This window comes from Ceratotherium simum, chromosome 23 (genome assembly GCF_057802395.1).
Source record: "Ceratotherium simum simum isolate JZ-2026a chromosome 23, ASM5780239v1, whole genome shotgun sequence".
NCBI classification, from domain to species: Eukaryota; Metazoa; Chordata; class Mammalia; order Perissodactyla; family Rhinocerotidae; genus Ceratotherium; species Ceratotherium simum.
The window spans coordinates 173,301-198,029 of record NC_141922.1 but is presented as its reverse complement, the minus strand read 5'-3'; the positions used below and the strand labels follow the sequence as shown (position 1 = coordinate 198,029).

Below are 24,729 nucleotides of genomic sequence, written 5' to 3'. Positions count from 1 at the left end.
CCTGCCCCGCGGTCGGCGACACCTGCTACCCCGGAGTCTCCCGGCGGGCCCCGTCCCCCGTCCCGCGGCCTCTCCACCGGACTCCTCTTCCCAGGTCTCTTTCTTCCCCGGGACTCTGCCCTTCCCGGCGCTCCCCGCCGACCGCCCTGGCCGCTCCGAGTTCCCGGGGCCGGCCTTGCCCCGCACACGCTCGGGGGCTGTATTCCCGCTTCTCCGCCGGCCCGGCCCCTGATCCCGCTGCCGCTCTGGCCCCCGCCCCGCTTCCGCCCGCTCGTGGCTCCTGGCTCGGGGTAGCTGATCCCGGTACACGCTCCCTGTCGACCCCGGTCCAAGCCCCGTCCCGCGCCCCCCGCGGACGCTCCTCGTGTTTCACCCCCCACCCCCGCGCGGGCGCGGCGGCCCTCCTGGCCCCCCCCCCACCCCCGCGCGGGCGCGGCGCCCCTCCTGGCACCCCCCCCACCCCCGCGCGGGCGCGGCGTCCCTCCTGGCACCCCCCCACCCCCGCGCGGGCGCGGCGCCCCTCCTGGCACCCCCCTAACCCCCCGCGCGGGCGCGGCGCCCCTCCTGTGGGCCGAGGTTCCTCCCCCTCCCACTGGCGCCGGGGCCTTTCTCCCAGAGCCACAGTTTGGTTTCTCTTCGTACAGGCCTTTGTTCAAGGTCTGAAACCTTTATATTTGCCCCGTGGTTTTGTGCTTTTAATACATGTTGAAAAAAATCTTATTCGAGAAAATTTAAAATAAAAGAAAATACGGAGAATGGGTTAGCAAACACCAGTGAAGGGGCTTGCCGGTTTCTTTTTTGCCACATTTGTTTCAACCTGTTTTATTTTTTTTAATTTACGAAAACTGTGAAATGAAATCACTCTTGGATCCCGAGTCCTAGTCTCGTTCGCTTCCTCAGGCAACCCCTGTTTTGAATGATATCTTTTCAACATTTTCGTTTTTGGTTTTACTGAGATATAATTGACAAATGGGAATGGTGTATATTTAAGGTGGACAACCTGATGTTTTTATCTATGTATACGTTGTAAAAGAAATAGTCACCACGTTGAACCTAATGTATCCATCACCTCACAAAGGTACCATTTTCTTTGTTTTTTTCTTTGTGGTGGGGACACTTAAGATCTACCCTCTTAGCAAATTTCAAAGTGTACCATGCAGTGTTGTTCACTATAGTCACCATGCTGTGCTTCGGGTCTCCAGAACTTATTCATCTGCAAGTTTGTGTTTTGACCAACATCTTTCCATTTTCTCCGACCTCCATACCCTGGCAACTACCATTCTACTCTCTGCTTCTATGATTTGGGCTATTTTAGATTCCACGTACAAATGAGATCACACAGTATTTATCTTTGTCTGTCTGGGCTTGTTTCACTTAGCATAACGCCTTCCAGGTTCATCCATGTTGTTGCAAATGGCATGTTTTCCTTTTGTATGGCTGAATAATATTCCATTGTATGTATGTATGTGCCACATGTTCTTTATCCATTCATCCATGTTTGGACACTCAGGTTGTTTCCATGTCTTGGCTATTGTGAATAGTGCTACAGTGAACATGGGAGTGCAGATATCTCTTTGAGTGCTCCAGGTTTCATTTCTTTTGGATAAATATCCAGAACTGGGATTCATATGGTAGTTCTATTTTTAATTTTTTGAGGAACCTCCATTCTGTTTTCCATAACGGCTGTACCAATTTACATTCCCACAAAGCGCACAAGCGTTCCCTTTTCTCCACATCCTTGCAAACACCTGTTATCTTTTACTTTTTGATAATAGCTGTTCCAGGAGGTGTGAGGTGACATCTCATTGTGGTTGTGTTTTGTAATTCTCTGATCAGTGATGCTGAGCATCTTCTCATGTGCCTTTTGGCATCTGTGTGTCTTGGAGAAATACCTATTCCAGTTCTTTGCCCATTTCTGAATCAGGTTATTTGGTTTTGCTATTGAGTTGTGTGCGTTCCTTGTATATTTTGGATCTTAACCCCCTTGTCAGATATATGGTTTGCAGATATATTCTCCCATTCCTTAGGCCCATTTTCACTGTGTTGATTGTTATTTTGCTGTCAGCGCATTTTCTTGTGCTTCTACATACCTAATGGTGTTTCTGTATTTTAAAATCTACGTACATATCATACTGTTGATATTCTACACTTCACAGTTATGCTCAACCTTAGAGCTTATGCTCTGTCTCCATGACATTGATGTGGTTCACCCCTTTCAACCACTGTGACCTTGCCTGTTCCTTGATAATGGATATTGAGGTTGTTTCCCTTTTTTTTCTCTTACATGGCATTTGGTAATGTTCTTGTGTGCATTAGCCCGAGTTTCTATAGGGCACATGCCTAGAGTCAGGTTTCCTAACGGAGGGGTTTGCAGGGTTTCACCTCTACTGGGCGGTGCCAGAAGGTTTCCAGAGTGACTGTACTAATTTACAGTCCTCTGGGACTCAGAGTCTCCATGTTTCCTCGTGTCTTCAACGTTGGATATTATGAAGCATTTTATATTTTCCCCAATCTATGGGGAGAGAAGTCTTGTTTTAATTTGCCTTTCCCTAATTCTTTTTTTTTTTTTTTGTGAGGAAGATCAGCCCTGAGCTAACATCCATGCCAATCCTCCTCCTTTTGCTGAGGAAGACTGACCCTGAGCTAACATCTGTGCCCATCTTCTTCCACTTCATGTGGGACGTGGCCACAGCATGTCGTGACGAGCTGTGCGTCGGTGTGCGCCCAGATCCGAACCTGGGTTGCCAGTAGCGGAGCGCACGCACCCAACTGCTATGCCACAGGGCTGGCCCCCCTTTCCCTAATTCTTAATGACACTGAAAATATTTTCAGATATTTATTGGACAGTTTGATTTCTTGATCTGTGATTTACCAGGTCACATCCTGTGTTCATTTTTTTAATTGAATGGTCTTTTTTCTTTTTGTATTTTTTAACGTAGTCTGTATATTTATCTTTTGTTACATATCTTTGCAAATCTCTTCTTTTACTCTGCAGCTTGTCTTTTAATTTTGTGGTGTCTTGTACAGAATTTTTTTTTTCTTTATTTTGTGAGGAAGCGCAGCCCTGAGCTAACGTCTGATGCCAATCCTCCTCTTTTTGCCAAGGAAGACTGGCCCTGGGCTAACATCTGTGCCCGTATTCCTCTACTTTATATGGGATGCTGCCATAGCATGGCTTGACAAACGGTGCCTGGGTTCACACCCGGGATCCGAACCTGCAAACCCCGGGCCGCTGCAGCAGAGCCGTGCGCACTTAACTGCTACGCCACTGGGCCGGCCCCCAGAAGATTCTTTTTGATGGAGTAAAATTAAACAACTTTTCCTTTATGGACTGTGTTTTTTGCATATTATTTTCTTAAAATAGCTATGAACGTTTTTTTTTTTTTAAACATTTAGGTCTTCAACCTGCCTGAAATATATTTTTGTGTGCCAAAGAAGGCAGAGTTCTAATTTTATCTTCCTATGGAAAATCAGTTGTGGCAGCACCGTTTATTGAATAGTACATTGCCGCATTGCAGGTATGTCATTAATATGTGCCTGGATCTGTTCTATTATCTTGTCTCCTATGCTCGGACCTCACTTTATTACCAGAGTCTTGCAGTAAGTTTTGGTATCTGGTAGGGCATGCCTCTGCCAACCTTAGTTCTTTTTTGGCATTGCCTTGGTTAATCTTGGATCATTATTCTTGTGCTATTTAGAGTCATTTTGGTCAGATTTCATGATATGTCTTTTTGCAGTTTTGATTGCACACAATTAACAGATTGATCTGGTGAGAATTGACATTTTCATGATATTGAATCCTCCTATTTACGAACATTGACTGCTTCTCCATAGGTCTTTTTGATGTCCTTCGGTAAAATTTTATCATTTTGTCCATAAAGTTCTTACATATTTTTTGTTAGACTTCTTCTTAGGTGCCATATAGTTTTTGTAGCTGCTGTGAATGCCAGTTTTTGGTTGCTGATGGCTAGTATATAGGAGTGGTGTTGATTAGTCTGTATTGACCTTGTATGTGGCAATCCTGTGGAACTCTTATCTCAACAGTTGAGACTCTTGGATTTTCTATGTGGATGATCTTATTCTCAAATAATGGCAATTTCATCTATTCTCTTTCAATCCTTATGGCTTGTATTTCTTTTTCTGTGGCTTACTGCATTAGCTAGGATCTTTGGTACGATGTTGAACAGCAGCAGGGTGAGGGAGCATCCTTTCCTTGTCACTGACTCTCACGTGAATGCCTCTGTTGTGTTGTCTTAGTACTGTTATGGAAACAGACTTGAGTCCTTGGAACCCTAGGGTCTTGGACCACACTCTGAGAACCACTGCTGTGTGTGTGGCATTAGCGGTATGTCCCTATTTTTGTTCTTAATAGTATTTCCTTTTCTATCTCTTCCTGCCCCCCCCTTGGACTTGCTAGATGTTTGTGTATATTAGCATTTTCAAAAAACAGGGTTGAGATTGTTTTCTGTTTCTTTAAATCATGTTTTCTTTATTTTCTTTCCTCATCTTTCCTTGAATTGCTTTCTTATTCTGTGTCTGATTTCTTATTGAACACTTAGATCATCTATTTCAGTCTCTCTTGTGTTAAAGTAAGTACATTCAGAAGCACATTTTTCCCTAGGTAGCCTTTGTTTCCACTTTTAACTTAGTTTCTGTTTCTATGTTTATCTTGGAGGGGTACTTTTTTTTTTATCATATATTTCCAGTAGAACAACAATATGGTCAGAGAATGTTTTGCCAAATGACGTCAGTCTTTGGAATTTGTTGAAACTTTCTTTGTTGCTTGGTATGTGATGTTGTTTATAATATTCAACGTACATCTTGAAAAAATGTGTATTGTCTATGCTTTAAATAAATATTCTCTACTTGATCCACTCGTTTCTGAGTTGTACTAAAATCTCTCATTCCAGGGGAGAGTTTGCCAGTTCCCCTTTGCTGCTTCAGTTAGCTTTGGCTTTCTACATTTTGAGAGTTTGTTGGTCGATATGAACATACTTGTGGTGGGTTTTTCCTTTTATTAATAGTGTCCATTTTTGTTCCTATTAATGATTTTTGCTTTCAGTTCTGTTTTAATTGGTATAAGTATCACTAAACACACGCAGCAATGCATGTTCAGCTCACAGACACTACACCGAGGGGAAGAAGTCAGCACAGAGCAGTGTAGACAGTATAGTTCCTCTAATAAGGTTCTCGAGGGGCACAGCTGGTCTGTGGTGTGGCAGTTGGGATAGAGGCTGCCCTCTGGAACTCAGGAGGGAAGTGGTGCCTGCAGGGGCAGGAGGGCTGATTCTGGGGCGTGGGCCTGACTGGGGGCTGGTTCCGTGGGTGTGGGCCTGTTGTCACTGCCCCTTGAGCTGTGTTCAGGATTTATTGACTTTTCTGTGTCATACTTCAATGTCATACTTCAATAAAGAGCTTTAAAGATACAGAAAAAGTATATAGCTTTATTTAGAGCTTTACTTTAATTAGTGTTTGTTTGGTCTGTCTTATTTTCAGCCTGTTGTTTTATTTTATTTTAGGTTGTATAGGTGCATTTTGTGTATCTAATTGGACAGTCTTGTGCTTCCAGTAGGTGAGTTTAATCCTTGTATTTCTTACTATTACTCATCCGTTGGACTTGCTTCTACTAGTTTTGTATTTTTTACTTTCTATACTTTGTCTTGGCTCTATGCCTTCTATTGATTTTTTATCTTACTTCCTTTTCCTCCTCAACCCTTAACGTGTTGTCTTTATTTCTTCATATAAAGTGAGTGAGTGTCTCTGTCCTCCTCCTGAATGAGACAACTTCACATGCCAGGGAGGAGTGGGGAGACAGATGACCGGCGGAGTGAGGCTGTCCATGCAGTGGGGGTGGGGCTGAGCAGGGCTGCTCCAGGCAGGGAGGCCAGCCCTGTTGGGGGTGAGGGGAGCCCTGAAGCCTCTGCAGGAGGGGCCAGGTTGGGCCTGCATGTGTTCCTCTTTCTTCCCTCAGCACCTGAGTGATTGGCTCCTGCCTGCCACCCCCGGGAAGCCCAGGGTACCAGGTGATGGCGGCTTTGCAGCTGTCTGCCCCACCCCAGGTGAGCATCTGTCCTCCCTGGGAGATGTAAGGTCTCTACCCAGGGCTTCTCTGCCTGCTCTGCTTCAGCAGACACTGTCAGGCATCTCTGGTCTGGGGCGCTAAGCAGAGGAGGGGTGACCCTGGGACTCCCATAGCCTCCCTGAGTGAGGTAGCTCAGTGACTAAAGGGTCAGGCCACCCCTCTGGGCCATGTTGGGGGCCCATGCCTATGGTCACTCCTGTGCTGCTGCCCCTAGCATGCTTCTGCTGCCCTTGGCCCCAGGGCCACCCTGAGCTGCACCTGAGCCTCTGTCATTCCAGGCTGAAGTGACCTTCGAGGATGTGGCCGTGCTTCTGTCCCGGGACGAGTGGGGCCGTCTGGGCCCTGCTCAGAGGGGCCTCTACAGGGACGTGATGCTGGAGACCTACAGGAACCTGGTCTCCCTGGGTAAGGCCCTTCTCTGGGATGTGGCTCAGGGAACAGCCCTGGGGACTGAGGGCTCAGCAGGGCTGCGCTGGGGGCTTCACCACTTGAGCCCAGAGATGTGTGTCACTGACCCAGGCAGCCTGGTCTTCGCAGAGGAGGGGCTGGATGGGACTGGGTTAGCCCTTCCCTCCTCTGAGCTCCTGGATAAGACTGCCTCCCTACCTCAGACCTGAGGCAGACCCCTCCCCATGGATCTTGCACACCTCCTGGTGAAGAGAGCCCCCTGCACTCTTGTTCCCTGGGCTCAGCTTTTCATCTTCGTGACCACCCCCAGCCCTCCAGAGAGTGTCCAGACTTCCCATCACCCCACTGTACCTGTGCTCCCCCTTCCCCCTACAGTCCCAGGGCGAGACCACGCTTGGTGCAGCCCTGCATCCTTGGCACTAACCCCAGTCCCCTTCTTCTTCCTAGGAGCTGGACCTGTAGGTCCCAAGCCTGGGGTGATCACACAGCTGGAGCGAGGGGATGAGCCGTGGATCCTGGACGTGCAGGGTGCTGAGGGGAAAGAGCAATGGAGAATTGATGGCTCAGGTGCGTGAGGGGGCTGCTTCCCTAACTCAGTTGCTGAACAAGCATTTGTTGGGGTTCAGGGTGTGTGGTTAATGACTCAGGAGTTTGGAGGAAGATGCATCAGGGCCAGCATGGCAGCCTTGGGAGTCGCCTCTGCTGAAACCCGGGTCACCTCCTTTAGCCTTTATGTCTCAGGGGAGTGAGTCTTGAGCTGAATCTTCTAGGAGGATGAGAAGGAAAGTGTTAGCAGAGAAGAGGGAAGGGACCCCATGGAGCCTGCCCTCCAGAGCTCATGCCCTACGAGGGGGTTCAGATGGGGACGTAGTGATGGAGAGACCATTGCTTCATTCCCCCTGTTATAAATTAACCCACTTGACCATGATAGACCATTACAGGAAAGTGAGAGAATACATGTCACCCCAAATCTCACCACCCAGACAAATGTGTTCTAGAATGTACCCTGCTTTCTCTTTTCTAGTGTTGTCAATTCCACACCTGTAGATGAACATTGCTTCCTAACAGGAATGCAGTGATTCTGTGTGCACTGCTGTGTCACCCTTTCTTCACTAAATGTATTTCCATTTCGGTACACGAGTCTTGGTCACTGCTTCACTGGAAGTGCCAACGGGAAGGGTGTTCTCTAGTTTCATTGCCATGAACAAGGCTGATTGTTATGAGAGGTTCGGGGATTCGATCGGAGACGTAAAAGACACTTTCCACTCCAAACAAATGGACTGAAGGTATATTTTATTATATAGAGGATAGTAAAGGTGATAGTCTGCAAACAGATCCAAATAGGTCAAGTATTAAAAGGGAAAAAACATCAGCCCGACTGGAAAGGGAAAACACCCACATCGGCTGAAGAGAAATGACACAAATCAACCGGAAAGAGAAACACCAGGTTGACCGAAAAGAGAACACATCAAATCAATTACTTCATATCAAATCAGTTACTTTACATCAAATCAATTACTCACAACATCCATGCCCCACTGCCGGGAGAGCCCTGTCAATAGACACGGCTGGGCAAGGATCACACATCCTGGGCACGGCGTTCCTTCCACAGGTGGAACTCTCACTAGGGCTCAGTTTCCAGCAGTTTTTATACCATCAGTAATTTTCAGAGTAAGCAATTACAGAGTTTGCAAAGCAAGCATTTAGTCTTCCCATGCACAAAATGGTAATCAGTGGCGTACATGCACTGAGCCCCTTGGCTAATGTCCCAGCCCAGTAGTTGTGTACGTGCATTGTTCTCTTTGGTTATCGTCCCAGCCCGGCACAGATGGCCAGTCCATCCCGTGCTACGACGCTCCAAGAGCCTTGAAATGTTACAACTTGCAACTCCCTCCGTGAGAGAAGGGCCAGTTCCCACCACGCAGAAAGCAGCTTTCATATTTCTTTTTGTGCTGGTGGCTGTAGGTCAATGGAGTGGCCAAACGTGGCTGTACTCATGTCAAGACATATTCGGCCGTGGCCGTCTCCATTAACCATAAGACACCATACGCACAGACAGTGAACTTCGTACACAAGTACATAAGGCACATCCAAGAATCCAAAATCCAATGACTACAATAATTATAAAACTATCTCTCAATAAAGGACCCAAACCCCAAGGTAACCAATCAAATAACCCCTTAGAATATGAAATGTTATTAACTTGATCTTGCAAATCATGTACAGCATCAGAGATAACATTAGTTTGATCTGATACATTGAAACAGCACATACCCGGTATTTTAGTACAAGGTGTTTGAAGAAGAAGAAACAAATAGTCTAAAGCAGCTCGTTGTATAAGAGTCTCTCTACACAGTTCTTGTAATTCTTGAGATATAGCCAAGAAGGCTCTAACAGTATCATTCATTACATGCGTCAACAAGCAGGAAAGGTGTTCAATTTGACGATGGTTGTCTACAATGAAGCCAGGATCAGGTAGTAGGAGGGTGGCCAGCGTGGCCACAGTGGAGATGGGAAGAAGGTTAACATGAGGGTCACAATCTGCAGTGAGTGCTCGTCTCACTCGGGAATTCTTGGTAGGGAAAGCGGCTATAAGGGGAACTATTGGGCCAATACCACATGCGGCAGATGTGTCAGCTGGAATGTGTGAATATGCAGCATTATCACATAACCAGAAATATCCAGCAGGTAATCGTGAGGGGGTAGGAATACTAACAGGGATAGTCTTATTACAATAGAATGGAATATATGTACAATTAATACAGTAACATGTAGTGGAAGTCACTCCTGATATGGGCATAGTTACTAAAGAAGGAGGAATAGTAGCTTTAACATGTAACACATTAGGTAAAGTAACACCTAGACCCAACAGATTAGCTTGCAGAAGTCCAGAAGGATTATTACTGTTTCTGAGACAAAAAGCAGTTTCATTAAGAACTGTATGAGCTAAATGTAACCACAGATTAGTGTTTTTAAGAGGAGTAGTGGCATTAGGAAGGATGCTAATAAATCGAGTTTCTTTAAGAAATGGGGAATCTGGATTTCCCTTCTTCCATTTAATACAAGAATACCAGCCCCCGTCACGGAGGGTAACAGAAGGCAGAGCAGTGGAGAAATTATAACTAGTTCTGCATGACTGATCAGATATGGGCTTGTACCGAGAGATTGCTTGATGTTTCTGAGACCAAATTTCTCAGCCATTCATAGCCCAGGTTATAGGTCCCACTGGTGTAGAGCAGTTGGTCCAGCAGTGCAGGGTCAAAGGTTGTCCTACGGAGACATTAGTTGGCATGTAGGTCTGCAGCAGACATGGAAGTGCAGCACAGCATAGCAAACACAGCAGGAATATCTATTCACGCAAAGAAACAGAATTTTTAGGAACATGATATATTGTTCATTTCCTGGATACATAACTATGAGTGTTGCAGTGGGCCCTTGGGCCACTACTTCACCGGCACGGGGAGCCGCATTGGGTGGATGTGTCACCCACACTTTTGCTCCAGGTTTCCATCCATCTGTAGACCTAAATCCTTGCATTCCTCTTTTAGTTAATTCACTTGGAGGTTGTCTTTGTGACACATTTGGAGTCAGGAGGGGAAGCACCAATAATTGTCCCACTCGTTCCCCAGACTCTACAGTTAGTACTGTGTCACTACCATTATATAATATAAATTTTATTTCTCCTTGGTAATCTGGATTAATGACTCCTCCCAGTACATCAATACCTTTTGCTGCCAGTCCAGAGCGTCCTTTTAACAAACCAAAGGTATTTTTGGGAAATTGTACCCCTATCCCAGTAGGGACTATAGACTGCTTCTTAGGAGGCAATTGAATAGAATGAACAGTAGATAAATCCAATCCAGCCGCTTCGGCCGTGGCACGAAAAGGCGGTTTGGCAGACTGAGTCAGGGGCCAATAGGTTAAGGTCATAAGCTCATGGGTGGCGGCTGCCACTTCTGTAATCTTTGCTGGTAACAACCTTGACAGAGGAGTCTCATTAGGGCCTAGTGGCCTATTATTTAACACATTTAGAGCAGTACTTATATGGTTGTTGTTATGAGAGGTTCGGGGATTCGATCGGAGACGTAAAAGACACTTTCTTTAAAGATTTTATTTATTTTATTTTATTTTTTGCCCCCAAAGCCCCAGTAGATAGTTGTATGTCATAGCTGCACACCCTTCTAGTTGCTGTATGTGGGACTCGGCCTCAGGATGGACAGAGAAGTGGTGCCTCGATGCGCACCCGGGATCCGAACCCGGGCCGCCAGCATCGCAGCGCGCGCACTTAACCACCAAGCCACAGGGCCGGCCCAAAAAAGACACTTTCCACTCCAAACAAATGGACTGAAGGTATATTTTATTATATAGAGGATAGTAAAGGCGACAGTCTGCAAACTGATCCAAATAGGTCAAGTATTAAGAGGGAAAAAACATCAGCCTGACTGGAAAGGGAAAACATCCACATCGACTGAAGAGAAATGACACAAATCAACTGGAAAGAGAAACACCAGGTTGACCGAAAAGAGAACACATCAAATCACTTACTACACATCAAATCAATTACTTCACATCAAATCAGTTACTCACAACATCCACGCCCCACTGCCGGGAGAGTCCTGTCAATAGACGCGGCTGGGCAAGGATCACACGTCCTGGGCAAGGTGTCCCTTCCACAGGTGGAACTCTCACCGGGTCTCAGTTTCCAGCAGTTTTTATACCATCAGTAATTTTCAGAGTAAGCAATTACAGAGTTTGCAGAGCAAGCATTTAGTGTTTCCATGCACAAAATGGTTATCAGTGGCGTACGTGCACTGAGCCCCCTGGCTAACGCCCCAGCCCGGTAGTTGTGTACGTGCATTGTTCTCTTTGGTTATCGTCTCAGCCCGGCACAGATGGCCAGTCCATTCCGGGCTACGACGCTCCAAGAGCCTTGAAATGTTACAACTTGCAACTCTCTCCGTGGGAGAAAGGCCGGTTCCCGGGAAAAGGCCAGTTCCCACCACGCAGAAAGCAGCTTTCGTATTTCTTTTTGTGCTGGTGGCTGTAGGTCAATGGAGCGGCCAAACATGGCTGTACTCATGTCAAGACAGTTGTGCCACCCCTTTAATGAGCCATGACCAAGTTTCCTCAATTGTTGTTTAAGCAATCCATTCATTCGTTCTATGAGGCCTGCAGCTTGGGGGTAATAAGTTATATGATAAATCCATTCTATATAATTTTCCTTGGTATAGGTTTGAATCAACTTACCTGTAAAGTGGGAACCGTTGTCACTCTGAATTTGCCTTGGTGTTCCATAATATAACTTGATTATATCTAATAATTTTATGGCACTCTGTTGGGTGGCCACTTTAGCTGGTATAGCCAATAAATAACCAGAATATGTATCAACAACAGTGCAGGCATAAGTATAGCCACAAGAATTTGGCAATGGTCCAATAAAATCTATTTGCCAGGTATGGGCGGGAAATAATCCCTTTTGGATATGACCTTGGTAGGGGTGTGAAACTCCCCGTTTATTTAAGTGTTGGCATAACTGACATTGTTGTACTGCAGTGGCAATATCATCATGGGTGACAAGGATTCCCCTTTGTTGTGCCCACCTGTATGAAGCTTGTTCTCCCAAGTGTCCTCTCTTTTCCTGGACCCATTGTGCTAAGCCTGGGTTGTGCGTTGCACGAATCTGCACCAGCTGATTAGCATGAGAATTATGCTTTCGTTCTGTAGAAGTTAAAGAACTGTGAGCATCAACATGAAATACAGTAACAATCGTGTTTTGACACCATAACCATATGTCTTCCTATAATTTCTTTCCCCGTATTTCTTTATCATTAATTTTCCAATCATGTTTTTTCCATTGTGGCATCCACGTTGCCAAACCTTGTGCCATTGCCCATGAATCAGTATATATATGACATTGTTGCCCCTGTTCTTGTTGAAGTGCCTGATACACTGCATAAAGTTCAGCATATTGGCTACTCATATTATCTCCGGTGGTGACAATTGTTTGTTGGGTGGATGGGTTATGGGTAACTGCTTTCCATTTCCGTGAGCCTGATATCATTTTGGCAGAACCGTCTGTAAACCAGGTATGTTTTTGTTGTTCTTCAGTCAATTGATCATATGAGACACCCTATTTAACAGGAGATTCTGTTATATCAGTCTTGGGTGACACAGTTGGCTCACTGCTATATTGAGACACTTGTTCATGTAATAGAGACAACCCCTTTGGGCCAGGTTTGGCCCGGTCTTGAATATACCATTTCATTTGATGATATTAAATTCTTGTGCATGTCCAATTTTATGAGTAACAGCCGTGCTATGAATCCATTGCATGATGGGTATTTGAGGTCGCATAATTACCTCATGTCCCAGGGTAAGGCTTTCTGAGTCAGGCTAACAACTGTTTTTCAAAAGGACTATATCTTTCACTGGAACAGGGAAGCTTGCGACCCCAAAATCCCAGAGGATAATGTCGGGCACCTTGTTTTTGCCATAGACTCCAGCTGGCATACTGATCAATGACATCTACCTGTAACTCAATGGGTCCCGGTTTAATTGGCCATAGATCTAAAGCAGTCTGAATAGCATGCTTGGCTGCTTCAAAAGCTTCTTTTTGTTCCATTCCCCATTCAAATTCATATTTTTTCCTGGTAACTTTATATAAAGGTGCAAGGAGCCGACTTAAATGTGGAATATGTGCCCTCCAAAATCCAAATAATCCAATAAATTTTTGTGCTTCCTTTTTGTTACGGGGTGCTGCAAAATCTAATATCTTGTCTAGCTTTAGGTAAAATTTCTTGTTTTCCATTATTCCAAAGTATTCCCAAAAATTTAACACTTGAACTCGGGCCCTGAATTTTAGCTGGATTAATTTTCCATCCATCCTCCTCAAGTGTATCCATTACTTTTTCTAACTGTTGTACTCTTTCTTCTTCATTTCCTTGGATCATAATATCATCTATATAATGTACTATTTGGACATCATCAGAAGCAGGTACCTTTGCCAAGGTTTCAGCAACCTGTCGATGGCAGATAGTGGGACTATGCACATATCCCTGAGGAAGTCTAGTAAAGGTATATTGTTATCCCAGCCACGTGAAAGCAAACTGTTCTTGGACACTTTTAGGTATAGGTATGGTGAAAAAGGCATTAGCCAAGTCTATGACTGCATACCAAGTGCCTGGATAACATTGCACTTTTTCTATAAGAGTAATCAAATCAGGGATGGCCGCTTGAATAGCCAGAGTCACTTTGTTTAGCTCTCTATAATCTACAGTCATTCTCCACGTCCCATCACCTTTTTTAACAGGCCAGATAGGATTACTCCAGGCCGTAGTTACTCTGCAAAGGACTTTTACAGCCAAATAATCTTCTATGGTCTCAGATATTTCTTGTTGTCCTCCAGGGATGTGTCTTTGATTGACCACTTGCGTGGCAGGTGGAATTTCTACTTCATGATGCAAAGATCCCACAATTACAGCATTAATATGAAAAGACAAAGCTCTAATAGCAAATTGGTATTGTCCATCAGCCAAATTTAATGTCAATCCTTTTAGAATATCAATCCCAATTATATATTCTGGTATTGGCACAATCATAACTAGATATGTGCGCCGGGGTAGTTGCCCAATTTGGATAGAAAGATTAGTGGTAACTGCCTGGATTTCTTTTCCTCCCAATCCAGTTATCAGAATTGATGTACCTTGAAACTTAGTTGGATTCCCATAGATAAGGGTGGCCTCTGCCCCTGTATCTACAAGTGCCTTCACACTAGTTGTAGATCCATTCTTCCAAAATATTTTAATTGGTACATGTGGTCTAATATCTTTTCTTATAGTGGCACCAATCGATACAGAGGTTTGGCCTTCCCCTCAATCACATAAGTCAGCAAGAAGAGGATCCAAGGGAGGAGGTGGTGCACTAGGCACAGTAGGCACTGGGTTGGAAGCATTCTCCATACTGTCCCTTCTATTCACTTGTTTTACATTCAGCCCTTTTTCTTTATATAGTTTCCATAATTCTCTAGTGTCAACTCCATCAATCTGGTTTTTAGGTACTCCTGCCTGGAGTAGGGCCAAAAACATCACCTCGAGTCATTTTATCCTTTTTAAAGAATGTTTCTCTTTTTTCCCTTCTTGGAGAGTTTTCAGTTGTCTGCCAGTCTCCCAAGTCTGCTAGCTGCATAATCTTATCTGCAAGTGTTGATATAGGGCTTTCAGTTTCATTCATGAGAAGGGTTGTAATTATTTGTTTGTATGCCGGAGGTGCAGTTTTTATCAACTTGTTTCGCACCTGGACACTTAAAGTCATTTCATTTAAAGCTTCACCACACCCCAGAAACACAGCCCGTTTCATGGTTTCTTCTCTCATCTTTTGGACACAATCTTTTAAAGTATACCATGGTCTATTAGTGTCTGGCCACGTATCATCTGTGGGGTATTTATCTTGAGCTCCTTTTACTGCAAGAGCCAATAAAGTTGTACCAGCAGTGTCTTGTCCACGATCATTTGGGGGGTGAGCATTCATGCTCCAATCTCTGAAAGCTCCCCGTATTACTGGATCATTGGACAAAATTACAAATTTAAAAGCATTTCCTGCATCCGGATTAATTCCTGTAGCGCCCATATCATATAGGCGAACAAGCCAGGTTATAATGGCTTCTCCAGGCTTTTGTGTAGCCCGGGCTAAAATATCAGAAATTTCTTGTTGGTTAAAATCCTCAGTCACATCTTTCCTTACAGAATGATTACCATCCATTTCCATCCGCCGATGGCGAAGAGGATGTGCCTCTGTGCGTTTGGGCGGTTTTTCCTCTTCCTCATAATCAGTTTCAGAATCATCATCCCAGATATCACCATCCCATGTGTCTGGGTCCCACTTAGGACCGGCCGATGCTATGGCCATATGAACTTTCCGTTCATTTACCTTTCCTCTCCTCTTTCTATATTTATATTTGGCAACTCTTACAGCAGCCTTTTCTGCTATAGCTTGGTAGTTACGAGCCTGATCTCCCAGTGCATGATATTGATATTGAATCATAGCCAAGCGAGACTGCAAATCTGAATTTTCTTTTTCCGAGAGTGCCTTCTCTTTCTGTATCTTATCCCTATCTTCTATAGCCCGGTGATATTCTGTTTCCAAGAGTGCCTTCTCTGTCTGTATCTTATCCCTATCTTCTATAGCCCGGCGATGTTCTGTTTCCAAGAGTGCCTTCTCTGTCTGTATCTTATCCCTATCTTCTATAGCCCGGCGATATTCTGTTTCCAAGAGTGCCTTCTCTGTCTGTATCTTATCCCTATCTTCTATAGCCTGGCGATAAGCAGTCAACAAACACCAACCTCGCCGTGCCAAAAAAGAAACATCATCTTTTGCTTTCCTTTCCACCGTCTGCAAAGCTTTGGTCACATCCAATGGTTCAAATCGTCGCAGACGAGCATCCCAAGCTTCACATAACCCTGACCTACGAGCCCACTCCCCAGCCAGAGTGCAAAAGGGAGGGTCCTCCCATCCTGGAATTTCTTCCACCTTGGCTTCAGTTACCTTTCGTTTGAATAGGAAAGGCATCTTCTTAATCGAATCCTGCTCACAGCGCCAATTATGTTATGAGAGGTTCGGGGATTCGATCGGAGACGTAAAAGACACTTTCCACTCCAAACAAATGGACTGAAGGTATATTTTATTATATAGAGGATAGTAAAGGCGATAGTCTGCAAACAGATCCAAATAGGTCAAGTATTAAAAGGGAAAAAACATCAGCCCAACTGGAAAGGGAAAACACCCACATCGGCTGAAGAGAGATGACACAAATCAACCGGAAAGAGAAACACCAGGTTGACCGAAAAGAGAACACGTCAAATCAATTACTTCATATCAAATCAATTACTTTACATCAAATCAATTACTCACAACATCCACGCCCCACTGCCGGGAGAGCCCTGTCAATCGACGCGGCTGGGCAAGGATCACACGTCCTGGGCACGGCGTCCCTTCCACAGGTGGAACTCTCACCGGGTCTCAGTTTCCAGCAGTTTTTATACCATCAGTAATTTTCAGAGTAAGCAATTACAGAGTTTACAGAGCAAGCATTTAGTGTTCCCATGCACAAAATGGTTATCAGTGGCGTACGTGCACTGAGCCCCCTGGCTAACGTCCCAGCCCAGTAGTTGTGTACGTGCATTGTTCTCTTTGGTTATCGTCCCAGCCCGGCACAGATGGCCAGTCCATCCCGTGCTTCGACGCTCCAAGAGCCTTGAAATGTTACAACTTGCAACTCCCTCCGTGAGAGAAGGGCCAGTTCCCACCATGCAGAAAGCAGCTTTCGTATTTCTTTTTGTGCTGGTGGCTGTAGGTCAGTGGAGCGGCCAAACATGGCTGTACTCATGTCAAGACACTGATGCACATCCTTTTGCATGTGTCTTGATGATGTCCTAGGAAGGAACTACTGACTCAAAGGACTTGAATTTCTCATTGTAAATTTGTTTATTCAAATACAAATACCTACAGAAGTGGGACAAACCCTACAGCTCAGTGAACTTTTACAAAAATCCATCCTCCAGATCGAAATACAGAATGTTTCTATTTCCTCGGGTTCCCACTGGGCCTCCTCTGTCATTTCCCACTGCTCCCCACAGGGCCCTTCTCTCTGCTCCTGGAGGCTGCTCTGCCCCTTGGCTTTGTCTGTCTGGACACGTGCGGGCATCTGAACATTGCGAGGGTCGCCATGTTGCATGGAGTTTGTTTTGTTTCATTGCCATACAGTGTTCTGTTGTGTGAACATACCACAGGTTATTTTCCATTCTACTTGTGGAGGACACTTGGTGCTTGTGCGTGTGTCTCTTTTGGCTCACAGAGAATGCATTTCTGGTGGGTGTGTTCCTGCAAGTGGAGTCGGTTTGTGAGTGTCTAGTCAAAGAAGGAAGGAATGGAGGCTTGAGGGCACCAGGAAGCATTCTGTATGGCATCTTGAGTTTAAGATACTGGTGACTCACCGGGTGACCCTTCAGGCCCCTGGGAAGAGCCCTGGGAATGGGGGTGGCCTACTAGGAAGAGCTGAGGGACCCCAGCCTCCGTTGCTCTGCCCTTGTCCTTCACAGTTGGCATGAGCTTGGCCCTCTGCCCTCCTGGGGAGGTGGCTGGTTTTCCTACCATGGATTAGCTGTTGTTAGTCAGCCTTACACTCGCTTGGCCTTAATTTCTTTGTTGGATGTCCTCCATGACTTTCCGGGCCCCTCCTTGCTATGAAGCCTCCATCTTCTGTCCCTTTGTAATGAGGACAGGCATCCTACAGCCCCATTCAGGCAGGTTTTGTGGGCAGAAGGCAGGCAGGAAGGGTGTGGATGTTAGAGTTGGTCAGACCTGGGTTTAAATGCTTGCACTGCCACATGACTGGGCTTGGATGAGGTCTTTAAGCTTCTGGGCTCCAGGCTCTCGTCTCTGCAAGGCGTTGTGACTTTGGAGATGGTGGAATTGGTAATCCACAGGTGATCAGCTGCATCTTCATACCTTTCTTCCAGAGTCAGAACAGGTGACCCTGACATGTTCTGTTTGCTGTTTCAGCTTATGAGACCAGGACAGAGTTGACTTCAGAGAAGATGCTTGGTGGGGAAGAACTGGGCCGACTCAGGGGGACTATTCCGCAGGGGCCTGAGCCAAGAGAAGAATGTGAGCATGTCGGGGAGCTAGAGGAGAGCCTGGACAAGCCCGTGGTTCAGAGAGGCCCCAGGCCAGTCACACTGACGAATGAGGAGAGTGGCCAGGAGTCTGGGGGAAGCCTCACATTGGGGTCGAGCCCTGTGTCTGATCAGAGACCTCACAGATGTGATATATGTGAACAGAGTTTTGAACAGAGATCATACCTCAATAACCATAAGCGTGTACACAGGTCAAAAAAGCCAAATGCAGTTCATGATTCTGGGGAAATCTTGAGTGTGAATTTAGTTGTTAAAGAAGATCAGAAAATTGTTATTGGGAAAAAACTGCATTACTGTGGTTACTGTGGGAAAGCCTTCAGGTACAGTGCTAACCTTGTCAAGCACCAGCGGCTTCACAGCGAAGAGAAGCCCTACAAGTGTGATGAGTGTGGTAAAGCCTTCAGCCAGAGCTGCGAGTTCATCAATCACCGAAGGATGCACTCCGGGGAGATCCCCTACCGGTGTGACGAGTGTGGGAAGACGTTCAATCGGAGGCCCAACCTCATGAAGCACCAGAGGATCCACACCGGGGAGAAGCCCTACAAGTGTGGCGAGTGTGGGAAACACTTCAGCGCCTACTCGTCCCTCATTTATCACCAGAGAATCCACACTGGAGAGAAACCCTATAAGTGCAACGACTGTGGGAAAGCCTTCAGTGACAGCTCAATCCTTATCCGACATCGTCGGACTCACACCGGAGAGAAGCCATTTGAGTGTAAAGAATGTGGCAAAGGCTTTACCCAAAGTTCTAACCTTATCCAGCATCAAAGAATTCACACTGGAGAGAAACCCTATAAGTGTAATGAATGTGAGAAAGCCTTCATCCAAAAAACCAAACTTGTTGAACATCAGAGGAGCCACACGGGGGAGAAGCCCTACGAATGTAATGACTGTGGCAAAGTCTTCAGCCAGAGCACGCACCTCATCCAGCATCAGAGGATCCACACGGGAGAGAAGCCCTACAAGTGTGGTGAGTGTGGGAAGGCCTTCCACAACAGTTCCAGACTCATCCACCACCAAAGGTCACACCATGGAGAGAAGCCGTACAAATGCATTGATTGCAAGAAAGCCTTCAGCCAGGGCGCTTACCTCATCCAGCACCGGAGGATCCACACCGGGGAGAAGCCCTACAAGTGTGGTGAGTGTGGGAAGGCCTTCCGGCACAGTTCCAACATGTTCCAGCACCAGAGGATCCACACCGGGGAGAAGCCCTACAAGTGTGGCGAGTGTGGGAAACACTTCAGTGCCTACCCCTCCCTCATTTATCACCAGAGAATCCACACTGGAGAGAAACCCTATAAGTGCAACGACTGTGGGAAGGCCTTCAGTGACAGCTCAATCCTTATCCGACATCGTCGGACTCACACTGGAGAGAAGCCATTTGAGTGTAAAAAATGTGGCAAAGGCTTTACCCAAAGTTTTAACCTTATCCAGCATCAGCGAATTCACACTGGAGAGACCCTATAAATGTAACAAATGTGAGAAAGCCTCCATCCAGAAAACCAAACTCATGGAGCATCAGAGGAAGCCACACGGGGGAGAAGCCCTGTGAGCGTGGTGAGTGTGGGAAGGCGTCCCAGCAACAGAGGGTCCACGCAGGAAGGCCCCCCTGTGGTGGTGGAGGCGGGCCTGTGGGTTCTGTGCACTTGCTCCATGTGACCCACCCCACCCCTTTATTTATTGTCCACAGTGTTGTCACAAGTGAAAGGGCATTCTTGTCTAATTAAAAACACCTCTTCTTAAACCAAAAGCAGTGCGTGTTCATTTCAGACAAATTGAGAGAGAGAAAGATAAGCAAAAAGCAGAAGCTCCTGTAATCTCCCTGACTGAGAAAAAGAGAATTTGTCACTGCTGACTTAGTGTAGGTTTCCATTCAGACTTGTCATCACAGCACCCAGGATCTTCACCTCTGCTGTTTCCTCAATACCAGAAAAGTCATACTGGAGAGGATGCCACATATTTACGTGTTTTTACATATTTTAAATTAAAAATAACATTCATACTTTTTTATGTCACTGAATAGAAGTGGTAATTGCCTTTTTTTATTGTAAAATATATGTAAAATTTACCATTTTAATCCTTTTTAAGTGTACAATTCAGTGGCATTAAATGCATTCACAGTGTTTTGTAACTGTCACCACTATGTATTTCCAAAACTGTTTTGTTATCTCAAGCAGAAATTCTGTGCCCATTAAACAATAACTCGCCATACTCCCTTTCTTTTAGCTACCCCTATTCTACTTGTATTCTATTTTCAGTCTCTGAATTTGCGTATTCTAGGTACCTCATATAAGTGGAGTCATTTGCCCTTTATGTCTGGCTTATTTCACTTGGCATAATGTCCTCAAACTTCATCCATGTTATAACCAGTATCAGAACATTCTATTTTATGGCTGAATAATGTTCCATTGTTTGTAGATACCACATTTTGTTCATCCATTCATCTGCTGATGGACACGTGGGTATTTCTACCTCTTGACTGTTGTGCATGATGCTGCTATGAACATGGATCTACAAGTATCTGAATCCCTACTTTCAATACTTTTGAGTATAATCCTAGGAGTGAAATTGCTGGATCATGTGGTAATTCTATGTTTAACTTTTTGAGGAAGGGCCAAACTCTTTTTTCCACAGCAGCTGTACCATTTTACATCCCCACTAACAATGCAGGAAGGTTCCAATTTTTCGACATCCTTGCCAACACTTATTTTCCATTTTGTTGATAATAGCCGTCCTGATGGGTGTCTCGTTGTGGTTTTGGTTTGCATTTTCCTAATGACTAATGATGTTGAGCATCTTTTCAGGTGCTTATTGACCATTTGTACATCTAGGGAGAAATTCAAGTCCTTTGCCCAGTTTTGAATTGGGTTGTTTTTTGTTGTTGAGGTGTAGGAGTTCTTTATATATTTTGTATAGTAATCCCTTATCAGATATATAATTTGCAAATATTTTATTCCATTCTGTGAGTTGTCTGTCTACTCTCTTGATAGTGTCCTTTGATGCATAAGTTTGTAATTTCTGTGAAGTTCAATTTATCTATTTTTTTCTTTGTTGCCTGTGTTTTGGGTGTCAGATCCAAGAAATCATTGCTAACTCTAAGGTTATAGAGATTTGCCCCTCTGTTTTCTTCTAAGAGTCTGATACTTTTAAGTCTTATGTTTTGGTTTTTGATCCATTTTGGGCTAATTTTTATATAAAGTAAGGGTCCAACTTCATTCTTTTGCATGTGGATATCCAGTTTTCCCTACAGCATTTTTGGAAAAGACTTTATTTTTCCCATTGAATGGTGTATTTGCTCATGCTGCCATAACAAAATACCACAGAGTGGATGGCTTAAAAAACAAATTTATTTTGCATAGTTCTGGAGGCTGAGTCCAAGATCAAGGTGCCAGCTGATTCAGCTCGTGGTGAGGGTTCTCTTTCTGGCTAGCATACAGCTGCCTTCTCATTGTGTCCTCATATGAGGGAGAGAGAGATCTCAGGTGTCTCTTCCTCTTCTTATAAGGGCACCAGCCCCACGCTTATGACCTCATTTCATCTTTATCACCACAGGGTCTATCTCCAAATACAGTCACGTTGGGGGTTAGAGCTTCAACATATGAATTTAGAGGAGGGGACACAAACATTCGGTCCATAACAAATGGTCTTGGTGTGCTTGTCCAAAGTCCATTGGCCATATGTGCAAGGGTTTATTTCTGGGCTCTCTGCTCTATTCCTTTAGTCTATATGCCTGTCCTTATGCCAGCAGTGTACTGTTTGATTACTGTAGCTTTGTAGTAAGTTTTGAAATCAGGAAGTGTGAGTCCTCCAACTTTGTTATTCTTTTTCAAGATTGTTGTGGCTAACTGGGGTCCCTTGAGATTCCATATGAATTTTAGGATGGGTTTTGTTATTTCTGCAAAGAGCATCATTGGGATTTTGATAAGGATTGTATTGGATCTGTAGATCACTTTGGGTAGTATTGACATCTTCACAATATTAAGTCTTCCAGTCCATGAACATGGATGCGTTTCTATTTGTTTATGTATTCTTTAACTTCTTTCAGGGATGTTTTGTAGTTTTCAGTGTAGAAGTTTTTTGCCTCTTTGGTTAAATTTATTCCTAATTATTTTATTTCATTTAATGCTATTTTAGTTTTTTGCTTTTTTTTTTTTTTGGTGAGGAACATTAGCCCTGAGCTAACATCTGCTGCCAATTTTCCTCTTTTTTGCTGAGGAAGATTGGCCCTGAGCTAACATCTATGCCCTTCTTCCTCTACTTTATCTTTTTTTTTGGTGAGGAAGATCAGTCCTGAGCTAACATCCGATGCCAATCCTCCTCTTTTTGCTGAGGAAGGTTGGCCCCGGGCTAACATCTGTGCCCATCTTCCTCTACTTTTTATATGAGACGCCACCACAACATGGCCTGACAAGCGGTGCATCGGTGCATGCCCAGGATCCAAACCTGCGAACCCTGGGCTGCTGAAGCAGAGTGTGCAAACTTAACCACTATGCCACCAGGCTGGCCCCAATGCTATTGTTAATGGAATTGTTTTCTTTTTTTTTTTTTCCGATTATTTATTGTTAGTGTATAGAAATGCAACTAGTTTTTGTGTCTTGATTTTGTATCCTGCAACTTTGCTGAATTAGTTCGTTAGCTCTTTGTTTGTGTGTGTGCACAGTCTTCAGAGTTTTCTACTTGTAAGATCATGTCATATGTGAACAGAGATAATTTTACTTCTTGTCCAATTTGGATGCCTTGTGTTTTCCTTCCCTAATTGCTTTGGCTAGAACTGCCAGTACTATGTTGAATAGAAGTAGCAAAAGTAAGCATCCTTTACTTGTTCCTGATCTTAAAGCCTTCAGACTTTCCCCACTGTGTATGATATTAGGTTTTTCCTATATGGCTGTTATCATGCTGAGGAAGTTTCCTGCTATTCCTAGTTTATTGAATGTTTTATCATGAAGCTGTTAAATTTTGTCAAAACGTTTTTTTTTTTGGGTCAATTGAAATGATCAAGTGGGTTTTCCTTCATTGTATTAAAGATTTTATTTATTCAGTTTTTTCCCCCCAAAGCCCCAGTAGATAGTTGTATGTCATAGGTTCACATCCTTCTAGTTGCTGTATGTGGGACTCGGCCTCGCGTTGGACGGAGAAGTGGTGCCTCGGGGCGCTCCCGGGATCCGAACCCGGGCCGCCAGCATCAGAGCGCACGCACTTAACCGCTAAGCCACGGAGCCGGCCCTGCTTCATTGTATTAATGTGATGTATTACAATGATTGATTTTCATATATTGACCATCCTTGCATTCTAGGAATAAATCCTATTTGGTCCTGGTTTATAATCCTTTTAATATGCTGTTGAATTCAGTTTGCTAGTATTTTATCGAGGATTTTTGCATCAATATTCATAAGGGATAGTGGCCCATAGTTTTTGCTTCATTTCTCTTTGATATCGGGGTAATGCTAGCCTCACAGAATGAGTTAGGAAGTGTTACTTCCTCTTCAGTTTTGGGGAGGATTTTGCGAAGAATTGGTGTTTATTCTTTTTTAAATTTTTGGTGGAATTGACCAGTGAAGCTGTCTGTGTTGGGCTTTTCTTTGTTAGGAGGTTTTTGATTACTAAATCAATCTTTTTACTAGTTGTAATTCTATTCTGATTTTCTGTTTCTTCATGAGTCAGTATTGGTAGATTATGTGTTTCTAGGAATTTGTCCATTTCATCTAGGTTACTTAAATTTGTTGGTTTATAGTTATATAATCCTTTTTATTTCTGTTAGGTCAGTTGTAACATCCCCATGTCCATTTCTGATTTTACTAATTTGCATCTTCTCTATTTACTTAGTCTAGCTAAAAGTTTCTCAATTTTGTCAGTCTTTTCAATGAACCAACTTTTGGTTTTGTTGATTTTCTCTATTTCTATATTTTTAAATTCATTATCTCCACTGTGATCTTTATTATTTCCTTCGTTCTTTTATCTTGGGTTTATTTTGTTTTCCTTTTCTAGTTCCTTAAAGTGCACAGTTATTGATTTCAGAACTTCCTTTTTTTTTTTTTTTTTTAATGTGTGCATTTACAGCTGTAAGTTTCACTTTAAGCGCTGCTTTCACCACATCCTATAAATTTTGGTATGTTGTGTTTTCATTTTCATTTGTCACTCAGTATTTTCTTCATTCTCTTGTAGTTTTCCTCTTTGGTTGTTTAAGAGTTTGTTGTTTTAATTTTCTAGTTTTTCTTCTGCTATTGATTTCTAGTTTTATTTCATTGTGATTGGAAAAGACACTTTGTATGATTTTAATCTTTAAAAATTTATTATGACTTGTTATGTAAACCATCATATGATCTAATCTGGAGAATGTTCCACATGCACTTGAGAAGAACATGTATTCTGCTTTTGTGGGGTGGAGTGGTCTATATATGTCTTTTAAATCTAATTGGTTTATTGTGTTGTTAAGTCCTCTGTTTCCTTATTGATTTTCTGTCTGGTTCTATCTATTGAAAGTGGAGTACTGAACTCTCCAATCATTATTATAGAACTTTTTTTTTTTTCAAATCTATCATTTTTGCTTCA

At 44.1% G+C, this 24,729-nt stretch overlaps 1 protein-coding gene across 1 annotated transcript; it reads left to right on the top strand.

Moving 5' to 3' along the window:
- Positions 1–517: 517 nt before the first annotated feature.
- On the top strand, positions 518–23,321 carry ZNF34 (zinc finger protein 34). The gene is made up of 6 exons (XM_087447179.1): positions 518–5,000; positions 5,520–5,572; positions 5,972–6,059; positions 6,361–6,487; positions 6,938–7,057; positions 18,047–23,321. The coding sequence occupies exons 3-6, from the start codon at positions 6,027–6,029 to the stop codon at positions 19,645–19,647; spliced, it is 1,881 nt and encodes a 626-aa protein (XP_087303305.1). The 5' UTR covers positions 518–5,000; positions 5,520–5,572; positions 5,972–6,026; the 3' UTR covers positions 19,648–23,321.
- The last annotated feature ends 1,408 nt before the right edge of the window (positions 23,322–24,729 follow it).